The 23,200-nt window shown below is 56.5% G+C and overlaps 1 protein-coding gene across 3 annotated transcripts in view; it reads left to right on the top strand.

The window, feature by feature from the left end:
* Positions 1-1,306: 1,306 nt before the first annotated feature.
* SLC12A3 (solute carrier family 12 member 3) overlaps positions 1,307-23,200 on the top strand; it is a 42,188-nt gene continuing 20,294 nt past the window's right edge. For 2 of the 3 annotated variants that reach the window (XM_053209911.1, XM_027044428.2), the window contains exons 1-19: positions 1,307-1,630; positions 2,067-2,213; positions 3,521-3,596; positions 4,531-4,626; positions 4,922-5,061; positions 5,403-5,513; positions 6,514-6,625; positions 6,826-6,956; positions 11,740-11,824; positions 12,801-12,955; positions 13,248-13,355; positions 14,049-14,172; positions 16,129-16,230; positions 17,121-17,276; positions 17,975-18,074; positions 18,791-18,902; positions 19,318-19,458; positions 20,824-20,930; positions 22,284-22,366. In XM_053209911.1, coding sequence (XP_053065886.1) covers positions 1,349-1,630; positions 2,067-2,213; positions 3,521-3,596; positions 4,531-4,626; positions 4,922-5,061; positions 5,403-5,513; positions 6,514-6,625; positions 6,826-6,956; positions 11,740-11,824; positions 12,801-12,955; positions 13,248-13,355; positions 14,049-14,172; positions 16,129-16,230; positions 17,121-17,276; positions 17,975-18,074; positions 18,791-18,902; positions 19,318-19,458; positions 20,824-20,930; positions 22,284-22,366 — 2,368 coding nt within the window. In that variant the 5' untranslated portion in view covers positions 1,307-1,348. The remainder of the gene's footprint in view (positions 1,631-2,066; positions 2,214-3,520; positions 3,597-4,530; positions 4,627-4,921; positions 5,062-5,402; positions 5,514-6,513; positions 6,626-6,825; positions 6,957-11,739; positions 11,825-12,800; positions 12,956-13,247; positions 13,356-14,048; positions 14,173-16,128; positions 16,231-17,120; positions 17,277-17,974; positions 18,075-18,790; positions 18,903-19,317; positions 19,459-20,823; positions 20,931-22,283; positions 22,367-23,200) is intronic. The other variant, XM_027044429.2, reaches the window with a different exon arrangement.

The following is a 23,200-nucleotide window of genomic DNA, read 5'->3' as shown; positions in this document are numbered from 1 at the left end:
TCTGGGAGGGAGGGAGAGAAATGTGTCCCTCTTTGTCCCTCCCAAGGATGGCTGGCCCCTGAGCAGAAGCCCAGCTCAGAAGCCTGGAGCTGATGGTGGCCTCGGGGTCTCCGTCCATCCCCTGCCTCCAGAGAAACAACTTGTCCTCCAAGGCTCTGGTCAGGGGTCTGTTGAGTCCCTGCTGTCCCCACCCTGACCTTCCTGCGGGGGAATCTCTCCCACTGCTACCCTCACTACACAGCCAGGCCAGTCCGTTTCCATGTCCCTTTTCCCCACTAACTTAACAGCACCTTGAGCGCAGGCACCCCTTCTCTCTGGTGGCACATCTGGGTGCCCACCACACTAACTCATCTCTCCTAACCCTCTTCTGATTTCAGCCCCCACCCCTGCAATGGCTCAGGTGCCTCTGGTGACCGGTTAGGGCAGCCTGCCCCCCGCCCCCATGCGATCAAGGCATGGCCTCAGGGCAGCTGACCTGGGCCAGCGATGAAATGGGGCCTCTGCTCGCTGCTGTCCGCCTTGGGAATGGGGGGCTCTTTGTCTGGGCTGGGCCGGGGGAGGCGCTGCTCCCTTGGGCTCTATAACTCAGGCTCTGCGGTGCATGTGCAGGCTGGGTACCCAGTTGCCCCGCAGGCCCCTGACCAGCCACAAGTCAGCCCCAGGGGCCCTTCAGGCCCCAGGTGGCTACAGATCACACCTATCGCATGCTGAATTCTGGTCTGGGGGTGCTTGCACGTAATGGCTTATACACTCTGAGATGTCTTTGGAAGGACGGGCACAACTAGGAGTCAGAGGTCCAAGAGAGAGAGACTAACCTTTTATATACACGTGTGCATCTTTTTAAACATCATACCATTCATCTATTCACAGATACTAGGTAAATAAAAACTAAAACTAAATACTAGGTAAAATGAGAGGTTTTTGAACCTGCATAGGGTGGGGCCACAGGTCATCAGGCTGTCCCTAGGGTCCCTCATAGGGTCCCTAAGAGTCCCCTCTGGTGAGTACTGCTTCCTAGGGTCCTGCAGACGTCCTCAGCTCTCAGACTCAGAAGAGCCTCTCGGGGACCCAGGGGCTGGACGTGTTTGCCCCTTTTCCGCTCTGCGTCTGGCTGTGGTCCAGCCCAGCCCTTCCGGTCCCAGGCCAGGCTGCTATCTCCGCGATCAGGTGGCGGGCAGGACAGCAGTGGGCACGTGCTCCACCTCCCACCCCGTCCAGGGACCCTGCTCGCCAGCCATGGGCGGTTTGGGCCAAACTCCCTGCCGCCTCCCCGCTGTGGGCCAGCCTATAAAGCCACCCAGCACATCCCCGCCGACCCTGGCCCCCTCCCCGGACACCCAGAGCCACCATGGCAGAGCTGCCGGGGTCAGAGATGCCAGGGGACCCCACGCTGTGCAGCGGGCGCTTCACCATCAGCACGCTGCTGGGGGGCGATGAGCCCCCGCCGCCAGCTGCCTACGACAGCAGCCACCCCAGCCACCTGACCCACGGCAGCACCTTCTACATGCGCACCTTCGGCTACAACACTATCGATGTGGTGCCCGCCTACGAGCACTATGCCAACAGCGCCCTGCCCGGAGAGCCCCGAAAGGTTCGGCCCACGCTGGCCCATCTGCACTCCTTCCTCAAGGTAAGCACCGTCTCAAAGACTGGCCACGGTCCTGCTGTGTGACCTTGACACGGGTGCTTAACTTCTCTGAGCCTTGGCTCTTGTGCCCCGGGGACAAACAAGTGTCTTCTTCATGGGTCAAGAGGCCTCAGTGAAATGTGAGCGTGGAAGCTATAGAGCTCGGGGCACATGTTGTAATGTTTATTGTCCGGGCACCGATGACCCAATCAAGCAATCGTAGCCTCCTAGAGAGGTAATGAGCCACGGCGGGTGGAGGTGCGTGAACAGAGGCTGCACGCACCTGAAAGAGGTAGGGAGGTGGGAATGAGGAAGGTCTGCAGCGGAGAGGAGGCTTGCTGGGTTTGCTGCCTGCGGGGCTGGACTGTGGAGGAGGCGAGATGGGGGGCTGGAGTGTCATGACCCCCGCCTGTCTGACCTGTGGCCTCTGGGCTTCCAGCAGGAAGGCAGCCATCTGCACGCCTTGGCCTTCGACAGCCGGCCCGGCCATGAGATGACTGACGGGCTGGTGGAGGATGAGACAGGCACCAACAGTGAGAAGAACCCTGGGGAGCCCGTGCGCTTTGGCTGGGTCAAGGGGGTGATGGTGAGTAGGGTGTGGGTGGGATGCCCAGGAATGGGAGTGGGAGACAGAGTTCCATCCAGGCTCAGCTCTGACATTCAGATGTCAGTGGCCAGGGTGGACCCAAGGTCCAGTCTGGGCCTCAGAGATTTTCCCTGGTTTTGTGCTTCTCAACCCCCAGACTGATACCTTGCCCTAGGAAAGATCTGTGTATATTCACTTGTTCTATGGCCTTGGACAAGTTATTTAACCTGTCTGTGCCTCAGTTTCTTCATCTGTAAATGATGTGCGTTAAATGAGTTAATAGACGGGAATTGCTTGGATCAATGCTTCCCCTGGAATTATTAGGAGACATTGTTTTCCCCCACAGCCACCAGGGGGCAGCACGAAACACACAGTGTGAACGCATGTTTTTCTCATTCTCAGTGATGGGCAGGGGAAGGTTTCCTGTGGCCTAGAGCACCAGTAAGTCCTCAAACAGCAAAGAATCAAATGAACTTGGCTTTGCAAGGCATTATGGGACCTTACAGAGGGGATCACATGAGAGTTAGAAGAAGGCTTTGGTCCTGCTCTGGAAGGCAGGAGGCCTGGGTTCTGACCTCACTCTGACCAGCTGCCTACTGGCTGTGCCTCCGTTTCTCCATCTGAACTGTGAGCTCCCCTCTACCCCAGCAGCCCGTATATGGCGTCTGAATCTTCCTCCTGAGCTGTGGCAGCCAGAGCCTGGCGTGGCCCCGTTCAGTATCTCGGAGTGTATAGAGGGTCTTAGAGGTCTCCCTGCCTTGCAAACGCCACATGTTCCTGCCCCTCCCCAAGACGTGGCTGGGGCCCAAGACCACATCAGCACCCCCACCTCCATGGAATTTCAGTCTCAGCTGTGGCCTCTGGCTTTGCTTTAAATTTGGAAGCTGAAGTCACAGCGACCTGAGTGCTGTTTCTGCTTGTATGTGGGGCATTGGCTCAGCTGGCATTTGCTGAGCTGCCCCTGGATGCCAGGCCCTGGGCCAGCAGCTGGCCACTGGGGCCCCGGCTGGGGCTGCCAGACACAGGATCCCGGGCTGGGAGCCCGGTGAGGGGTGATTATGCTTGCAGCCCATCCTCAGACCCCAATGGGAGGGCAGAAAAGTGAGTCTCTGGGTACCCCCCCTCCCTGGGTGCCCCAGTGAGTTAGAGGGGCATTGAAGTAGGAACCCATTGCAGTGAGTAGAGCCAAGAAAGGACCCACGTGTCCCCTAGGCCGTGCCATGCCATGACTGGGGACAGAGACTTGTATGTTTGGCTTTGGGGTATCCGGCCCACCCAGGTGACCTCCGACCCCTCTCTCTTCCCAGATCCGTTGCATGCTCAATATCTGGGGCGTGATCCTCTACCTAAGGCTCCCCTGGATTACAGCCCAGGCGGGCATCGGTGAGTGTCACCTCCTGGGGGAAGGGGAAGAGTGTGTCTGAGACCTTATCCTTCCAGGCCACAATCCTGAACTTGGGCTGCAGAGCCCCAGGCTCCTGCAGTGACAGAGGACAGGGAGGTGTGGCAGGAGAGTCTGCAGTGGAGTCAACAGACCCGAGGACTCTCCCTGGCCCTGTTTGCCCTCAGACAATGTCCCTGAACCTCTCAGAGCCAATCTCTCCTGCATAGCATCCAGGTTAGGAACTTCTGCTCTGGACAGACACCAAGGTTCAGATGCTAGCTCTGATGCTGTGTGACCTTGGACAAGTTTCTTAACCTCCCTGAGCCTTGATTTCCTCATCAGTAAACTGGGAGTGATAACTATCCCTACCCACAGACCTATAATAGGGTTTCTATGATGCATGTAAAACACCATAGGATTTGGTACCCAAAGGTGTTCATCAAGTGGTAACTATTAATTTTTAAAAAAAAATTTTTTAATGTTTTATTTATTTTTGAGAGAGAGAGGGGAAGGGGCAGAGAGAGAGAGGGAGACACAGAATCTGAAACAGGCTCCAGTCTCTGAGCTGTCAGCCCAGAGCCCCATACGGGGCTCAAACTCGTGAACCACGAGATCATGACCTGAGCCAGAGTCGGACACCCAACCGACTGAACCACCCAGGTGTCCCTACATTACTTTTTATTACTAAAAGAGGGTACCTTCCTTCCATACCTAATGATCCTTTATGTACTGGCTGTTCAGAATATACCAGGAGGTAGACAGAGACCCATTTTTCAGATGAGAAAACCAAGGCTCAGAGAAAACCAAGGCTCAGTGACTTAGGTGGCATGGCAAGCCAGCTGGCTAATTTAGGTTCCTCACATGGCTCCCCACCTGGGAAATGCCCCAGCTGAGTTTCCTGGTAATCACATCCCCTCTACCCCCGCCCCCCAGTCCTGACCTGGATCATCATCCTGCTCTCGGTCACGGTGACCTCCATCACGGGCCTCTCCATCTCGGCCATCTCTACCAACGGCAAGGTCAAGTCAGGTGGGTCCCACCCCACCCCGAAGGCCCTCCTCTTTCTTGTCGCTCACCCCCGTCTCCTCCCCAGGAATGGGTCTCCAAGCCACTCCCACCCACCCCATCCCCACCAAACAGGGACTCCCCAGGCTGCTCCCTCTGGTTCCAGGTGAAGGCTTTGGGCACCCACAGATGGCCTTGGTTATCTCCTGTGCTATGGGCCCCGTGGGTCCCGTGGTTACCCTCTCCCAGCCTCGGCTTCTGCCTGCCCCAAGCCCACCCCAGCCTTTGGTTTCACGGATTCTGGCTCTGTCCTTAATAGGTGGCACCTACTTCCTCATCTCCCGGAGTCTCGGCCCAGAGCTCGGGGGCTCCATCGGCCTCATTTTCGCTTTTGCCAATGCTGTGGGCGTGGCCATGCACACCGTGGGCTTTGCAGAGACCGTGCGGGATCTGCTCCAGGTAAAGCTGGGGGCTGGACCCCAGGCAGAGGGAGCCGGGGGAAGCCTACCTCGCTCTCCCCTCCCCCCACCTGGGCCAGGCCTTCCTGCCCCTCTGCCCCACTTTGCCTGCCAGGCCGCTGTCTGCTCTCTGTGGGTGACTGGATGATCTCATCACATAAAGACCATTCCCAGAAGTCCCCTTCAGGGAGGTGTGTTGCCTTTAGGGCCAAACTGTCCAGGCCGATACAGCACGACTGTGGATGTTCTGTGGGTGGGCGAGGTGGTTGTGTTTGTGCTTTGCTGAGAGGGCACCTGTGATGGAGGGGTGGGGTGTGCAGCCCGGCCTGTGCCCCGCCCTAGGAGTACGGCACACCCATCGTGGACCCCATCAATGACATCCGCATCATCGGCGTGGTCACCGTCACCGTGCTGCTGGCCATCTCCCTGGCTGGCATGGAGTGGGAGTCCAAGGTGAGGAGGGGATGTTAGGAGTGGTCAGGTGAAGAACATGAGTCGTGAGGCCCCGGTCCTGGGCCCGGCCCTGCCTCTTCTCGCTGTATTAGCTGGGCTTTTGGCTCTGCTGTTGTGACAGAGACCCTGAGGGTGGGGACTGGAGCAGGACCAGTGTGTTTTTCTCACCTGTAAAAGTCCGTGTGTGTGTGTGTGTGTGTGTGTGTGTGTGTGTGGCTCCCATAGGCTCAGGCGCCCAGACGGTTTCTGTCCTGTGGCTGCTCCATCCCTGGGTATGGCCTCCGTGCACCTGCTCCACAGCGGCCACGACCACCACGTCTATAGTCCACTCAGCAGGAAGGGGAGAGGGTGAAAAGGAGCGAATTCCCCTTCCTTTTCTGGCACCATCTGGAAGTTGCTCATGTTCCTCTACTTCCATTCCATCAACTAGAACTTGATCTCTCAGCCACACCTAAGCTGCAAGCAGGGCAGGGAGACGTGGTCCTCACATGAACCTGTATCCAGCCAGAATTCAGAGGCTTGGCACCGTGGGGCGAGGGCAGCAGAAATCTCGGGCGTCAGCGGGCAGACTGGCCAGATCTGCTGCCGCCTGCCCTCTCTCCCCCTCCCTCCGGCTTCCGGCTCTGTGGCCTCCTCGCTGTTCTTTGAGTGTCCCAGGCTTGTGCCCCCAATCATTCTGCTGTCACTCATCCCCTCCTTTAGGACCCTTGAAGATACCTTTGCAGGCCACTCTGCTCCATAGCCCCACCCACAGTCCCCATCACACCCTCGTTCTTTCCCTGGAGTCGTGTTCCTTATTCATCAGCAAGACAAGCCAAGAGCTTTGCTATGTGGTCGACTCCCAGCATGGGACCTGCAGCATAATGGGTGATGAATGAATGAATGAATGAATGAATGAATGAATGAGGACGGGATCTTGGACAGGTTCTGACCTGCTGGGGCTCCCTGAGCAGGTAGGGCCAGGCCATCTGACCTCTAGGGTCCTTTACCCACTCCCCAGGCCCAGGTGCTTTTCTTCCTTGTCATCATGATCTCCTTTGCCAACTACTTAGTGGGGACGCTGATCCCCCCATCTGAGGACAAGGCCTCCAAAGGCTTCTTCAGCTACCGGGGTATGTGCAAGTTGGGGCCCCTGCCCATGGCTCTGGGGACAGGTACAGTCTGCCTACCGGTTGGGCCCATTCTGTAAGCATGAGGAAGATGAGACCCACCCCCCAACTCCCAGGGCCAGGAGCTGCCAGAGAGGAGCCTCCTGCCTGGCTGGCTGGGCCCAGCCTTCCAGGCATCCCTGATTCAGGCTTTGGTCTTCCAGCGGACATTTTTGTCCAGAACTTGGTACCCGACTGGCGGGGTGCAGAAGGCAGCTTCTTCGGGATGTTCTCCATCTTCTTTCCCTCGGCTACAGGCATCCTGGCAGGGGCCAACATCTCTGGGGACCTCAAGGTGAGCCAGACGCCCACCCCCCCCCCACCCCCGGCTTCCTGGCTGTGTCCTGCTGGGATCTCCCACTGGGCACTGAGCCTGGCACAGACACCATGGAGTCAGAGCTTCTAAAATCTAGTCCATTCCAACCCAACTCAACCCCAGTCAATCCAAACCAGGTCCGTTCATTCTACTCGGTTCTGAGGTTTGTTGATTGGCACCAGCTATGCTCTAGGCCTGGAGGACTAATGACTAAAGCGGGCCAGTCTCCTCCCTGGTTCCCGGGAGTCAGCCTAAGGGGAAGACGGAGCCAGCTCGACCTTCCAAAGCTGCAGCTGGTTCATGCACATCTTGGCTGGGCTGACATCTTCCCAGGGCCCCCCACCCTCCTGATGTGGGCAGTTTCCTAGGCTCAGAGCTCAAGGTTCCAACCTGCCAATGCCATTGCTATGACCCCTGCCCCAGTCCCGAGGACCTGCTGCTGTCTGTCCCTCCTCCACGTCTTTGCCTCTGCTGTGCTCTCTTCCTGGGATGCCCTACGCTTGTTTTTTTAACCTTGAGAAGTTCTGTTTCTCTTTCAAATAACGCTTCCATCCTTAAATCTCTGCTGGTCCTTCGTGGCTCTTGAGCATAAAGACATCGGGCCATTTACGTGTCTGTTCGCCTGTCCTGTTCTCTTGAGCTGGACAACTGGGGCCTGCCTCTATGTCCCGATTCCCAGCTAAGAGTCAGACAACATGCTTATTGAGTGGATAGAGGGTGAAAAGTACCGGATGGGAGGCTTAGAGTGAAGTACAAACTGCTAGAAGGTGGGAGAGAAGGGCAGGCAGATGTTGGCAGGGGCTCCGACAAAACCCTGGGTGGAGGTAGGGCTGAGGCTGGGCTTTGAAAGCCGTGGGGTCTTTGCCAGAGCAGGATCAAGGAGATAGATGGTGTGTATGTGGGGTGATCGGTGAGAGCCTGGCTCTGTGCTTGGAGCCCTTTCCCCCAGCCTCCAGTCCCACTTGAAAGGTGCTCCTTGATACAGTTTTTTAATGTTTATTTATTTATTTTTGAGGGAGAGAGAGAGAGAGAGAGAGAGAGAGAGAGAAAATCCCAAGCAGGCTCCACACTGTCTGCAAAGAGCCCAACACACGGCTTGAACCCACAAACTGTGACATCATGACCTGAGCCAAAACCAAGAGTCGGACTGAGCCACCAAAGCGCCCCTCCTTGATGCATTTTCTTAAATGACTTAAGAATTGTGCCTTGGGGACAGTCTCCGCCCAGCCTGGCTCTAACTGGGTATGCCTGGGCGGTACCCAGCGTGGCCTGGGAATCCCGGAGTGGCTGTGTTTGTCTGGTTCCTCTTCCTTTTCTGGGGAGCGGCCAGGAGAGGCCTGGTCTGCCTGTCTGTCCTGAGGTCCCTGCAGTGGCCAGTCGTGTGCTCAGACAGCCTGGTTCCCCTGCCAGCCCCGTTACAGATCATCGCAGCCTAGTATTTTATCCAGATACCTCGTCCAGCTTCTCGGGTGGCAGGCAGCTGTCCCGGACCCAGTGGGGAGGGGTAGAAGGGGGGTGCACCTCCACTCTGTCCTAAATGCCCTCAAGCCCCCAAGCGGCCCTTCCCTCCTGCATCCAGCCCTCTGCCCATTTCGTGAGACAGTAAGTCCTCAACAGGAGAGAAGCTTCCATTCATGGAGACTTTATGCAAGTCCCTTAAAACTTCCCTGGGCTTTAGCTTTGCCAACTGTAAAATGGGACTAACAGCCCACCGCCCCCTCCCCTTCGCAGAGCAGGGAATAAGGATTCCATGTGCTAATTTATGTGATGTGCTTAGAACAGTGCCCAGCATGGAGAAAGTACTAATGGCTAGTAGTCAAGGTTGTGGTAATTTTTACTATGTGGCCGCCGGGTACATTATACTCAGGGGGCTCATGCCCTCATCACCCCCATGTTACAGAGGAGCAAACCAAGCGCGGAGAGGGCTGGGGTGGCCCAGGGCCACACACACACAGGTGGCAGAGGAGCTGGAATGCAAGTTTCTAGAACAAAGAGGCCTCAGCGTCATCCTAAGTTTATCATTCAGTGGATATGTTTTGAGCACCTGCTTTGTGCCTGCATCTTGTGGACACAGCGGGGAACAAAACAGGCACAAGTTCCTGTCCTCATGGAGCTGACATTCTCGTGAGAGAGACAAGGCACCGAAACATAAGGAGGACATGGAGTGAGAGTGGCTTGTGGGTGGTGCTGGGGAGAGAAACGAAGCAGAGGGAGGGTAGGGAATCCCTGGGGGCGGGGGTGGAGGAGCTGGTACAAATTGGCACAAGGTGGCCAGAGACCTCAGAGAATGTGACATTTAAAGGGGTGACGTCAAGGGTGCCTGGGTGGCTCAGTCCGACTTCAGCTCAGGTCATGATCTCGCGGTCCGTGTGTTCGAGCCCCGCGTTGGGCTCTGTGCTGACAGATCCGAGCCTGGAGCCTGCTCCAGATTCTATGTGTGTCTCTCTCTCTGCCCCTCCCCTGCTTGTGCTCTGTCTGTCTCTCTCTCTCTCCCAAAAATAAACATTAAAAAAAATTTTTTTAAGGGTGACATCAGAGTTACCATCATATTAATCCCTCACACCTCCCTGACCCTTTAGCACTGACAGAGCAATCTCGTGACCAATGTCTCTTCACAATCAGCCTGTGCTATGGCCGAGGAAAGATTTACTAGCTTAATTTTCTGATGGGGAGGCTGAGGCTGAGAGACAAGGGACTTCCAGGTGACAGCTGTGGGGTCTGTGCTGCATCTGTGGTCCCAGCGCGTGTCCCCGAGCACGACACAGTCCCCTCTCCTAACTGCTCACATTTGTGGGTGCTGGCTGCGTGCCATGTTGGGTTATCATCTCACAGATCGGGGTTCAGGGCATCCCTAGGCTCAGAGAGGTGAAGGGGCTTGTCCCAGCGCACATACCCCTGGGAAGAGACGGGCTGGGATGTGGTCTCGGATGTGCCTGACTTGTGAGCCGGGCTCAGAGATTTCAGGCCAAGATATAGGGGTAGGATGGAGGCTGGGTGTGCCCACCGCCCACGGCTGCTGTGACAAACTACCACAAACACAGGGGCTTAAAACAGACACTGGGGTGCCTGGCTGGCTCAGTCGGTTAAGCTTCTGACACTGGCTCGGGTCATGATCTCACAGTTCATGGGTTCCAGCCCCGCGTCGGGCTCTGTGCTGACTGCTCAGAGCCTGGAGCCTGCTTCGGATTCTGTGTCTCCCCCTCTCTCTGCCCCTCCCTGCTCATGCTCTGTCTCTCAGAAACAAACAAACAAAAACCAAAAACAAGCAAACAAACAAAAAATCCCAGACGTTTATTCTTGCACAGTCTGGAAGCCAAAAGTTCAAAACAAAGGTGTTAAGGGCCACGTTCCCTCTGAAGGCCGTAGGGGAGAATCCTTCCTTTCTTCTCCCAGCTTCTGGTGGCTCTGACATTCCTTGGCATGGGGCTGCCTCTCTCCAGTCTCTGTGACTGTCTTCAGCCAGCCTTCTTCCCTCTGTGTGTCCCTCCCTCTTCTCACAGGAACACTAGTCATTGGATTTAAGGCCCACCCAACTGGGTATGACCTCATCTTAACTAACGACATTTGCAAAGACCTTATTTCCAAATACGGTCATAATCTGAGGTTCTGAGCAAACACGAATTTTTGGAGATACTGTTCAACCCACTGTAGGTGGGAGGGGAAGTGGAGGCGGTCCGTTGGCCTTGGGACCAGGGGGACTCTGTGTGTTGACCTAGTCAGGCCATCCTGGTACCCAAGGAAGAGCCGCCGGGCCCCCCAAAGCAGACACTGCAGCAGATCTGGAAGCTCCAGGTCCCCCAGCCTCGCTCCAGCAACGCATCTCTGCTTCCACTTGGCTCTGGCCTGCCTCACCTTTCCTCCCACCCCAGGGCCTTCAGAGCCACCTCAGCCGTCCCCTCTGCCGTGAGGCCCTCCGTGGTTGCTGCACGGTGTTGGTCTCCCTCCTTCCCCTTGTTCTCCAGAACACTTCAGGCTGTCCCATGACAGGTGCCATCCGCCCTGTGTTGGCGGGACCTCCTTCCCTGGGGCACAGGGTCCTTAAGGGCGGGGTCCGGGGCTCGTTCATTCATCACTGAGTGACCATCGATTCCAACTCAGGCTCCTGAGTGTCTGAGGCAGGGAACTGGCTGTTGCCAGCTTTGTCTGGACCTGCCTGTGATGCTGAACGGTGTCGCGGTCCCTCCAAGCTCTGTAATTTGTGGTTCTACCTGCCAGCTGTGGGAAAGCTGGGGAGGTGCACGGATGTCCTTCCCAGTGCCTGTGTGGCCTGCCCCCGGGGCTGGGGGCTACACCTGGCGGGGGGACCCTGCTGTAAGAGTCCCTACCTGTGTTGCACCACTCAGCACCAGCCCCCCCAGGCCTGAAGCTGCGGACTTGGTGTGGTCAGGACAGAGCCGCCCCTGGCTCCGCCGGCTGGGGCCTCCGCTCTGGTTCCTGGCCTCAGTTTCCCCGCCAGCAGGGTAGGGACACCCTGGCCACTGCCCAGGAAGTTATGTTTGAGGAAGTGTCTGGAAGAGTGGAATACCCGATGTGTGCATGTGAAGATTTGTTATTTCTGCTGGGAAAATGCCAGCAGAGAGTTTCTCCTCAGAGGAGAAACTGTATGTTAATTGCTGTGGAACCACACAAATCAATGGGTACCTGACGGTGATTCACACACAGCCAGCAGTTGCTGGCCCATCTGGGCCTCAGACAAGAGAAGGGCCTGACGGAGGCCCAGAGGCTAACTGATGCCTTCTCTCTCTTCCTCCCCCTCCCCCAGGACCCTGCTGTAGCCATTCCCAAGGGAACGCTCATGGCCATTTTCTGGACCACTGTCTCCTACCTGGCCATCTCGGCCACCATCGGTGAGTAGCCAGCCCAGACCGCCGGAAGGGTCACACGGGGCAGGGGGCTCAGCTCTCTAACAGGGAGAGCATGGTGACCGCAAGAAGTGGACCCTCAAACCTTCTTTTTGGGGACAACCGGTGGTGACCAGAACATCTTCGCGGGGGGGGGGGGGGGGGAGGGATGGTTGTTTGTGGTGGGGATGGGGATGGTCAGACCAGGCTCCTCTGCTCCCTTCAAACCTGAGGTTACAGATTCAAGAGTGGGAAATTCCTAGAGGACAAACTATACTCTGACCCAAGGATGGGTAATAATAACAATAATGATGATGGTGGTGGTGGTGAAGACAGCACTAACCACGGACTCAACCACATGCCCGGCCCTTGACATGCCTCACCGCATTCAATCCAGGCACTGCCAACCCGCCATTTTACAGAGGAGAAAAGCAGGGCTCAGAGAGGTTAAGCGACCTGCCCAGGGTCACACAGCCACTGAGTGGTGGAGCCAGGTTTGAACCCAGGCCTGGGCTGTTGACCCTTGCCTCGCACTGAGATCCTCACAGGTGCTCTGGCTGCCCGCCACCCCCTTGTGAGGCGAGCCGCTCACGGATGGCCGAGGGACACGGCCCCGGTCACAGCCAGCCAGGTCTCTGCTTTAAGAAGGACATGGTGATCTTCACGGGTCACTGTAGGTCACCACGCCACTGTAGAATGGCACCGACAACGAAAGCGATGGTCATACTTGCTTCCCAGGGTTGTTTCAAGCGCTTAGTGGAGTGCGTGGCACGTCGTGAGTGCCTCTGCACGTTAGCAGATTTCATTGCCGTCATCGTCATCGTCGTCATCATCCATTAGTAGTAGCACACGCTAAAGGGAGAGCTGGCCCCTCAAGCAGCATCTCGCCCTGTGCAGAAGCGGCCAGTGTCTGGGGTGGGAGGAGAGGAGGAAGGAGGGAAGGGCGGGCGGGAGGCCTCCCCAAGCCCTGCTGCCCCTTCAGGCTCCTGCGTGGTTCGCGATGCCTCCGGGGTCCTGAATGCCACGGTGACCCCCGGCTCGGGCGCCTGCGAGGGGCTGGCCTGTGGCTACGGCTGGAACTTCACAGAGTGTGCCCACCAGCACAGCTGCCGCTATGGCCTCATCAACTACTACCAGGTACGCGTGGCTTCTGCCAGGGAGTCTGGCCCAGCAGACGCGGGGAAGGACCAGACAGAGGCTGGAACGGGCTGGGACACACACGGTTTGGGGGGCTGGGTCCCGGGCGCGGGGGAAAGAGGTTCAGGCTCAGGTGGGGGGCCCCTGGGCCCAGTCCCTGACTCGGTGGGCACTGGGATCTCCAGGCGAGGAGTGTGGACTCGGGGGCCTCAGGACCCAGCCCCTGCCTGAGGTGAGGACTCCGGGCGTGAGGGGCCCCACCATGAGGGGCCCGAACCCCATTTCCTTGCAGACCATGAGCATGGTGTCAGGCTTCGCGCCCCTGATCACGGCCGGCATCTTTGGGGCCACGCTCTCCTCCGCCCTGGCCTGCCTCGTCTCCGCCGCCAAGGTCTTCCAGGTGAGGCCGCGGAACGGGGCCGCGAGTGTCGGAAGGCCCAGTGGAAGGGTCCCCAGGTGACCCCTACAGAGGCCTGGAGGTATCATGGGACGGGGACGTCTAGACTGAAGGAGAAAGGGGGCTAGTGAGCAAACCTGCAGGAAGCAGCCCCCGTCCCATGGTGTGCTGCAAAGGGCACCCGCATTTCCCTCCCAGAGTCTCCCTTGTGCAGCCTAGCGTCCTGCCTGCAATTTCTCTGACCCAGTCTCACCCCCACGCGGGCCACCCCCTCTCTTTGCCCCCTTGCTAGCTCCCTGGTGACGTGGGGGTGGGCAGGGAGATGACTCCCTTTTAAGAGACAGAAGCCAGGGGGCGCCTGGGTGGTTCGGTCAGGTAAGCGTCTGACTTCGGCTCAGGTCACAATCTCACGGTTGGTGGGTTGGTGCGTGAATTCGAGCCCCATGTCGGGCTCTGTGCTGACAGCTCAGAGCCTGGAGCCTGCTTCAGATTCTGTCTCCTTCTCTCCCGGTCCTTCCCCCACTCATGCTCTCTCAAAAATAAACGTTTAAAAAAGAGACAGAGAGAGAGAAGACAGGACCCAGACTGGGGCAAGTAGTCTGCTGAGGTGGAGGGAGGAAGCAGGGCCAGCTGGGGCTGCAAGGGAGGGGAGGGGGGCGCCCAGCCTGGGGTGAGCACGTCTTCCTGTGCCCACAGTGCCTGTGCGAGGACCAGCTGTACCCACTGATCGGCTTCTTCGGCAAGGGCTACGGCAAGAACAAGGAGCCCGTGCGCGGCTACCTGCTGGCCTACGCCATTGCCGTGGCCTTCATCATCATCGGTGAGAGGCTGCCAGGGCGCAGAGGCTTGTGAGGGCTGGCAGGGCTCCTCTCTGTGCCGCTCACCTTGGCGCCCAGCGCCCAGCCAGGCCTGGCAGGGAGTGGGCACTCGTGGAATAACTCTTGAGCGAGGCCCTCTATGGGAGAACACTCGGGAGGGTCATACGGTGCCCGCCCCTCCCCCGCCTCCAGACAGGGTGGCTCCCACACCACACCAGGCAGGTGGACCGTTCGATTTTGTTAGACGGGACCCTACTTTCTTTTCCCGCTTCTGTATTCCCGTGTCCTGGCAAGTTGCCCGCACCCCCCAGACACCAGGTCTGAATTAGCCCCCAGGACAACTTTGGAGCACAGGACAGCTCGTGGGAGCTGATACAAACAGCTCAGTCAGTATCTCTGTAGGTGTCTAAACTCATTTCTCCACCCTTGAGCTGCCAGCTCCCTTGGAATTCAAGATAGAAGATGCCCGAGGAGACAGATCCCAGTTAATCAGTTAGTTAGATGGACTTTCTTTTCTCTCTCTTTTTTTTTTTTTTTTAGATTCTTAAAAAAATTTATATTCGTTTTTGAGAGAGAGAGAGAGAGAGAACAATTGGAGAGGGGCAGAGAGAGGGGGAGACAGAGGATCCGAAGTGGGCTCAGTACTGACAACAGAGCCCAAGGTGGGGCTCGAGCTCATGAACTGTGAGATCATGACCTGAGCTGAAGTTGGACGCTTAACCGATGGAGCCATCCGGCGCCCCAGATTGTCTCTCTATCCTGGCTTTGCCATAAGCCAGCTGTATTGCTTTGGACACATCATTTTTACCTTCCTGAGCCTTGGTCTCATTTGCAGAATGGGAGAGAGAGTGCAGAAGAGGTGTGTCATAGATGGGCAGGAAGAGACCGGTGTGCACACATATACACACACACATGCACACGCATGTATTCGTATACGCACACACTCCCCAGTACTTCCTGGTCTCCTTAACCAACAAGGCAGAACTTGCTAGAAGAAAGGTGGCCGCACCAAGCAAGGGCGGTGGCCACGCTACGGCACGCTGACCCTCCGGCCCCTGCTCTCTATGCAGGAGCAGGGTGGGGTCCAGTGGTCCTGCTACTCACGCTGGCATCAGCGATCCCTACCAATCTACTCACGTCCACTCAAGGGAACCTTTCCAGACACTGGCTGCTCCGGATCCTGAACCAGATGAGGAGGCAGCAGGGCCGCCCCCGGGGGATGGAAATGACTAGTCAGGCCTGGGCTTCCCCAGACACACCTCTGCTTCCTGCTCACCGTGCAGTGCCGCCCCCCGCCCCCGACTCAGATTTGATGTCTTTTTATCTGGGCGGTTTTGATTGCACTTCAGACTGAGAACCATCATTTCAGATGCTCTGGGGCAGGGCTCTTGTGGCGGATTCAGTGGAATTGTGCACAGAGGCCCTGATGCATAAGAGGTGCTTGTCTTGTTTTGAGATCCCCCAGAAGCAGGCCCTGAGACAAGGATACACATACACAAGTTTGTCTGGGGTTTCTCAGGGCAGTGGCAGTGGAGTGCGGCAGGGGAGGGAAGGAACTTGTTCTTGAGTGGGTTTCTACTGCGGGTGGAACTGTGTGTGTCTTATGGTCTCAGGGTTTCAGATAAAAGATCGTATAGGTCCCGTGTCTTCAGTCACGCTGTAAAGTATATTTCCTACTGTAATTTGTGTTACAAAAAAAAATGTGACAGCCACTGTCCTTGTGATCCCATAGCCTCTCCCACTGCTCTCCATCCTCTTAAGAGCTGGCATTTTACGGTTAACGAAACATCGGCCCCTTGAGTGTCACAACACGATGGACCCATTTCACAGATGAGAAGGCCGAGACTCACTGAGCCTCTGTGGCCTGTCTGGAATCCCCCAACTGCGAGGGAGGGTGCCAGCTGGCTCCCTGGCTGGTTGCCCAACAGACTGTCCTCTCTCCCCTCGGGTCCTTGAAGCTGAGCTCAACACCATTGCCCCCATCATCTCCAACTTCTTCCTATGCTCCTACGCCCTCATCAACTTCAGCTGTTTCCACGCCTCCATCACCAACTCGCCCGGTAAGCAGCCCCCTCCACCCTTCTGTGGGAGGAAGCACCTGGGGCGGGGACATGGGTGGGGGAGCGGAAGGCGTGATGCAGGTGGGCAGACCAGAGTCACCTCCCAAATCAAAACCATCAAGGAACCATTGAAATCATCATCATAGTAGCTATCCTTTCTCAAGCACGGACAGTGTCCCCTGTATGTGGATTCATACACTGTTTCCAGGGTGCAGAGATTTTTCTAGTGCCTTCCTGCACCAATCTTACAGGAGTCAGGAGTCTGACTCCCCAGAAGAGGAAGAGAATGGCCCAAAGTCACAGAGAGGGTTGCTGTAGGTTGTTTACTCCACAGCTCTTGGGGTGCCGCCTGTTTGCATCATCGATTTCTATGTTTGTCCTGAAAAACTTCTAGCAGATGGCAGTAAAGAGTCTCGAGAAAACCTTTTTCTTATTATTATTAGGCCCCAAATCCCCAGTGGGCTGGTCGTCAGGCCACCTTTGCCTTAGACTGGGGGCTGTGGTGCCCCACAGTCGTGCCGTGGGACAGCTGTCAGTAGTGGTGGGCCGAGCACAGCCCGGTGGCATGGAGCCCCGCAGAACCACATCCTTCCTCGTCCTCTCACCCCTTTGGCTCCCCGGGAGACACGGGAGCCGGTGCTGTTGCTGACGCGTGGCCGTATTTGGCCAGAGCTGGATGCCTCCTCCTTGGAGTAGCCTGACGTGGCCAAGTGCCAGCCGAGGCGGGTGGGTGATCCTCCCCGGAGCCTCCAGGCCCAGCCCAGGAGACCCGGGTGGTGGGCACAGCCAGGGATCCCGGCTCTGGGCTCTGCTGGTGTTGCCACCCAGGCCCTGCCCCAGCAGCACCGGCCCAGGAGGAGGCTCGAGTGTGACCTGTGTCCCCCGCCCAGGGTGGAGACCCTCGTTCCGGTACTACAGCAAGTGGACGGCGCTGTTCGGGGCGGTCATCTCTGTGGTCATCATGTTCCTTCTCACCTGGTGGGCAGCCCTCATCGCCATCGGCGTCGTTCTCTTCCTCCTGCTCTACGTGATCTACAAGAAGCCAGGTGTGCGGTCTCAGGCTGCCCAGGGGCCCAGGGGCCCCTTCTCCTCCTGAGGGTGCCAAGCACGCCATCGTGCCCTTCGGCCCGGCTGGAGGGCCTGTGTCAGGCTCTGTGCTCTCAAGGGCCCTGCTCTGACCCTCCAGCCTCGTCCCTCCCAGTGGGGTGAGAAGCCTACGGGAAATGTGTCTGCTCAGAACCCACATCTCTGGGTCTGGACCACCCCCGCCGGCACCAGGACCCAGGAATTGCCTGCCCAGGTCCATCCTCTTGAAAAGGCCGGCCTGCTGGTGTGCACACGCAGGACTGCGGGTGGCCAGGGGCTGGCTGACCGCAGGGCAGGTGGACACAGCGTGGTGCCCACATACGCGCAAGTGCGGATCCAGGGGTGACAGTGGTCTGGGGACAGGATGCAGCAATCCGGGAAGGCCTGGAATTCTAAATTTGAACCTGGTTTTCCAGGTCGTTGTCTGCTTGTCAAGGGAGGAGAATATTTTATAGAGTTTGATCCTAAGAAGTATAACTTTGAAATATGTAGCCATATGACAATGTGCAAACATCAGGAAGAGATCTGTAGGCTGTCCACCCACCAGCCAGCCCAGCTCCCGTGGTGCTCGATTCCTAAAGAAGGTCAACGTCCCCTCCCTTGGCACGTCTGGCTTCTCCCGGGGATTTCTAATCTTGTGCTCACCCCTCCTGCTCAGAGGTGAACTGGGGCTCCTCGGTTCAGGCCGGCTCCTACAACTTGGCCCTGAGCTACTCGGTGGGCCTCAACAAGGTGGAGGATCACATCAAGAACTACCGGTGAGCAAAGCCATGTCCCTGCTCTGGGAGGCTCCAGGCCAAGACCCGTGCCCCTGCCCCCGGGAAAACCCAGGGTGGGCGCGGTCCTTGCTCAGAGAGGGAACAGAGGTGGAGGAGAACGGCCCTGCGGGGAGGAGACGAGGTTGACATTGCTCAGTGGGGACCAAGCGAGTCTAGTGACCTCTCTGTACCTGAGTTTCCACAGCAGGATCTGCTCTTTGAAATGCAGAGGGCTCTAGAAGGGCGATGGGGTGTTGCCATCCCTGCCACAGGTGTCCGTCAGGCTGACTATGACGAACCTCTCCTTAGAGGGAGACTCGGGTGTCCTGGACCCCTTCCCACCACACCTTAATAGCTAACAGTCAGCCATTAAGTACTTACGTTGCATTGCTGCACAAAGGGCCATCCGCCGTCTCACCACAGCCCTCTGGGGTGTATGAAATGACCGCGGTCACTGATGAGAACACGGAGGCACGGAGAAATTACGTAGCTGGCCTACGGTCACACGGCTGAGGAGTGGCCAATTTTGGCTCCAGCTGAGTGTGGCAGCGGCCCTTGACCAGAGGCCGAGTCACCCACCCAGGTGACACAGAGATCTTGTAAATGCTATGCCTCCCCACTCCCAGTCTTTACGCTTCCCGGCACCTGCGTTTTGCACCCAGACCCCTGTGGGCTCTGTCCAGATGGCTCATGCCCTTTTCCCCTCCCCTCCTCAGCCCCCAGTGCCTGGTGCTCACGGGGCCCCCCAACTTCCGCCCAGCCCTGGTTGACTTTGTGGGCACCTTCACCCGGAACCTCAGCCTGATGGTCTGTGGCCACGTGCTCATTGTGAGTGGCCCCTGCAGGTGGGGTGGGCACGTACCCTTGGAGGAGCCCCTGGGCATGAAGTCTATACTTGGAAGGGTGGCTGGCAGCGTTGGGGGCTGTGAGGGATGGAAGGGCTGTGGAGAAGCAAAGCCTACCGGACCCTGCTGTGGGCCTGGTTCTCTTCCCTCCCCTGTTCCAGTCACCAGCTTCTCCCCACTGCCCTACCTCTCACCTCTTGCCTCCATTTTCCTTCCCCCACCCTGCTCCCTCCTTCCCTTCTCTTCTTTCCCTCCCCTAACTCCATATGGGAGAATGGGCACCTCTGGGTGTGGCTGAGCCCATGGGGCAGCCTCCAGGGAGGAGAGGGGCTGAATCTCATTCAGGCCAGAGGGTGAAGGAAGGAGCCCCTGAGGTCACCTGCTCCCCCCACCTGCAGGGACCCCGCAAACAGAGGATGCCTGAGCTCCGGCTCATTGCCAATGGGCACACCAAGTGGCTGAACAAGAGGAAGATCAAGGCCTTCTACTCAGACGTCATTGCCGAGGACCTCCGTAGTGGTGTACAGATTCTCATGCAGGTGCCATGGCTTTGGTGGGACAACCCGGAAGGCAGGATGTCCTAAGGGGCTAGTTGAAGCTCCTACTCCCACAGGAGTCTCCTACCTTCCTCACCTTTCCAGATATGCTAATTTGGGGCACTTTCTCAGGGTCCCCAGGGCCTAGGGGAAACTGACCTGGAAGTCTGTGGGGATGGTGGGAGCTTGAGCCGTCCTTGTTTTTCTTTTCTGATATAATTTACAGACAGCAAAGTGAAAAAGTATTAAGTGTATAGCCTGATAAATGTTTACGTAAGCAGATACCACCCAGCGGTATGATGCCACTGTTCAGACCAAGTTCCGGAATGTTCTACCAGGCCATTCATTTTACTGCTCAGGATTCTCATCTGTAAAACGGGATAAAATGATAGGTGTTAACTCTGAGTCAACATTGGGAGTCCTTTCTAATAATTCTAAATATTTCTCACGATTTTTTAAATTTTTTTTTTTCAACGTTTATTTATTTTGGGGACAGAGAGAGACAGAGCATGAATGGGAGAGGGGCAGAGAGAGAAGGAGACACAGAATCGGAAACAGGCTCCAGGCTCTGAGCCATCAGCCCAGAGCCTGACGCGGGGCTCGAACTCACGGACCGCGAGATCGTGACCTGGCTGAAGTCGGACGCTCAACCGACTGCGCTACCCAGGCGCCCCTTCTCACGATTTTTTAAAAAAGAACATATAGGGTCTTTTGGGGGGGGTATGAAAATATTTTGAGAATAGATAGCAGTGATGTTTGCACAACATTCTGAATATCTTAAATTCCACCGAATTCTATACCCTTTAAAATGGTTAATTTTGTGTTATGTAAATTTTACGTCAAAAATTTTTTTTTACATTTTTATTTTTATTTTATTTATTTATTTATTTATTTATTTATTTATTTATTTTACAGGGGAAAGCGCAAACGCAGTCCCCCACTACCACAAATTATGCAGTCGAGTTTCCCACATTTGGGGATTTTTTTTTTTTTTTTTTTTTACATTTTTAAACACTGAAAAAAGAAATACAAAAGATGGGCAGGTGAGATGGCCTGGGGATACTCTAAAGCTTGACATCCAAATTCAAGTCACTTGTGACGAGGAATAATTTGCTGGAGAAGCAGGAACTGGAATAATGCAGAGCTAATGGGGGCGGTGCGGTGATCGTAGCTTCTGGTTGTCACGTCACCTTTCTCGCAGGTGTGTCCAGACAGGCAGGACCCTGAACTGGCAGGATGGGATTTCTGAGCCCTCGCCACCTGGCAAAGAGGGCAGCGGGGGTTAAGAGAGCCCCACCCTCGTCACAGCACAGAGCCCCTGTGGGGCACGAGGCCTGGTCCCTCACCCCAACCCCCTACCCCTTGCAGGCCACAGGTCTCGGGAGAATGAAGCCCAACATTCTGGTGATTGGGTTCAAGAAGAACTGGCAGTCGGCTCACCCGGCCACAGTGGAGGACTACATTGGCATCCTGCAGTGAGTGAGGGCACGAGGGAGGCAGGGCCTGGGGTCTCTTGATTTGCCCCTTGGGAGTTTCCTGGGCGGTTTGAAGGCGGTTCAAAGCTCAGGAAGAAACAGACCCACTGAGGGCTCGCCACTCTGGGGCATGGACACCAAGATGGGCAGGGGCAGGCAGGGAACACAGAGAAGGGGACTGGCCGGGTGTGGGACGATGGGGAGCGAGCTGGAGTGAGCAGCTGTCACTTGGCTGCAGCCAGCCGTGCCCAGGCAGAAATGTGGGCCTGGGCCCAGTGTTGCCCAGATCTTCTGGTTTTTCAGAGAAGTTGAAAATGTGGGTTTTTAGGTGAAAACCTTGTGCTCGCCTGTGGGCTACAGAAGGCCTCCCGGGAGGCGACCATGTGGGGACTCCCTGGGGACTTCAGGGTGAACTCCGAACCTTTTCTCCTTCAGCTCTTGCTGCGCAATGGCCAGCAAATGCCTGCCTGGGTTGCTTTTCTGTGTTGATGTGGCATAGAGAGGCAGTGTGTAGTAGCATTTCCAGAACAAAGGCTGAGCGCTGGGTCCCTGGGACCTGCTTCCGGGTCTGCTGTGAACCAGCTGCCTGACTCTGAGCCATGCACCTGAGCCACCATGGACACAGTCACAGCAGGAAGTGGTGGGATGTCTGTTCAGCACCCCACCCCCAGCTTCGGCACTCCAAGACCCCGAAATGCTGGGGCCTGAGAAGCCCCTGTCCCAGAGATGTGTAACTGAAAGGACCCATGGGGGCAATGCTTGGCTCATCAGATCAAGCCCTACTGGTGGTCTCCGGGGCCCTCTGTCAACCGGGCAGTAAATCCACTTCCGGGGTAGGAGTCTTCTAGACATTCCACATAGACAAGCTATTGGCTGCCTTCCTGAGCAAGGCCATTCCTGTGTCTGTGCCTGCCCTCAGGGTTCTGTCTCAGCCATTTGACTCCAGACCCAGCTGGCCACTTCCTTAGCGTGCAATCATGGGCAAGTTACTCCCCAAAACTCAAGTTTTGGATCTACAAGATGGGGCTAGCAATTCCCATGCCCACCTCTGTTGGTAGGTTGTGCAGATTATCCAAATGTATCAGGAGGACAGAGCCTGCTTCAAAGACTGGCCTGACTTGGCTTCCCTCTGAGTACAGGGTTCACAGCATCCATAGTGCCACAGACCATAGAGCCAGAGGGGTCCTGGGGGGCTCTCCAGTTCCACTTGCGTGTCACAGAGAGGGGGAGATGAGGCCCAGAGAAGAGGGGCATGGTGGAAGGCAAGGCCAACTCTAGACATCTGGTCTCCTGGGGGCTGGGGGCTGAGGGCTGGGACCGAGAGGAACCTGACCCCACCTCTTCTCCTCCCAGCGATGCTTTTGATTTCAACTACGGTGTGTGTGTCATGAGGATGCGTGAGGGGCTCAACGTCTCGGAAGTGATGCAGGCACACAGTGAGTACACGCCCCACCTATTGGCATGCCTGTCAAAAGCCAGAACAGGAGCCCAGAAAGTTCTAGAACCCGATTTTTTTTAAGTGGTAGAGGGAAGAGAGAGAGAAGTTAGTAAGGAATAAAAGCTCATATATTCATAAAAAGTTAGCTTTTGATGGCCTCTTAGAACTCATCAGGTTTCCAAATGAAGAAACTGAGGCCCAGAAAGGAGACGTGACCAGCTCAAGGCCACACTTCCAGCTGGGTGCAGAAATGCGACTGGAACTCAGGGCTCCCCAATCACTATCAGGGTTTTTGCAACCAGATGAGATAAAGAGGATCTAAGAGGAGAAAGAAAAAGAGGGAAGAAAGGAGAATCTCCAGATAAAGACACCGGAATATGAAAACACACAGAGAAAGGCCACGGAGATGGGACATCTCCGAGACCATCTTTGGCGCACCGAGGAGGGATGTGTTTTACGTTTAGTCATGCGGGAATCTGCAGACCCTGAATTAGTCATGTTTGCAGGGCTGAAAGAAATAATATATGGTCTAGAAAATAAGTGGGGGCGGCACAGGGGGAGCTGACAGGTACAGATGCTACAGTTCTGGCTGGTGGGGACCGGAGCGTGCTGACCCATGTCACCCTGTGCAGACAGCATGCCTGGCACACAGCGGCTGTGCAATGAATATTGATGCAACCAATATTTACAGAACAGCAGCCCGTGCTCCTGACAGACGTTGTGCTGGGCGCTAGGGGTACTGCAGGGGTAAAACAAAGTCTGCCCCTGGGAAGCTGCTGTTCCCATAGGAAGTGCAGTGGACCCACAAGTCATTTTAGACAGTGACGCTGAC

Source organism: Acinonyx jubatus, chromosome E2, assembly GCF_027475565.1.
Source record: "Acinonyx jubatus isolate Ajub_Pintada_27869175 chromosome E2, VMU_Ajub_asm_v1.0, whole genome shotgun sequence".
In the NCBI taxonomy this organism is placed as follows: Eukaryota; Metazoa; Chordata; class Mammalia; order Carnivora; family Felidae; genus Acinonyx; species Acinonyx jubatus.
This window is presented reverse-complemented; position numbering and strand designations above follow the sequence as displayed.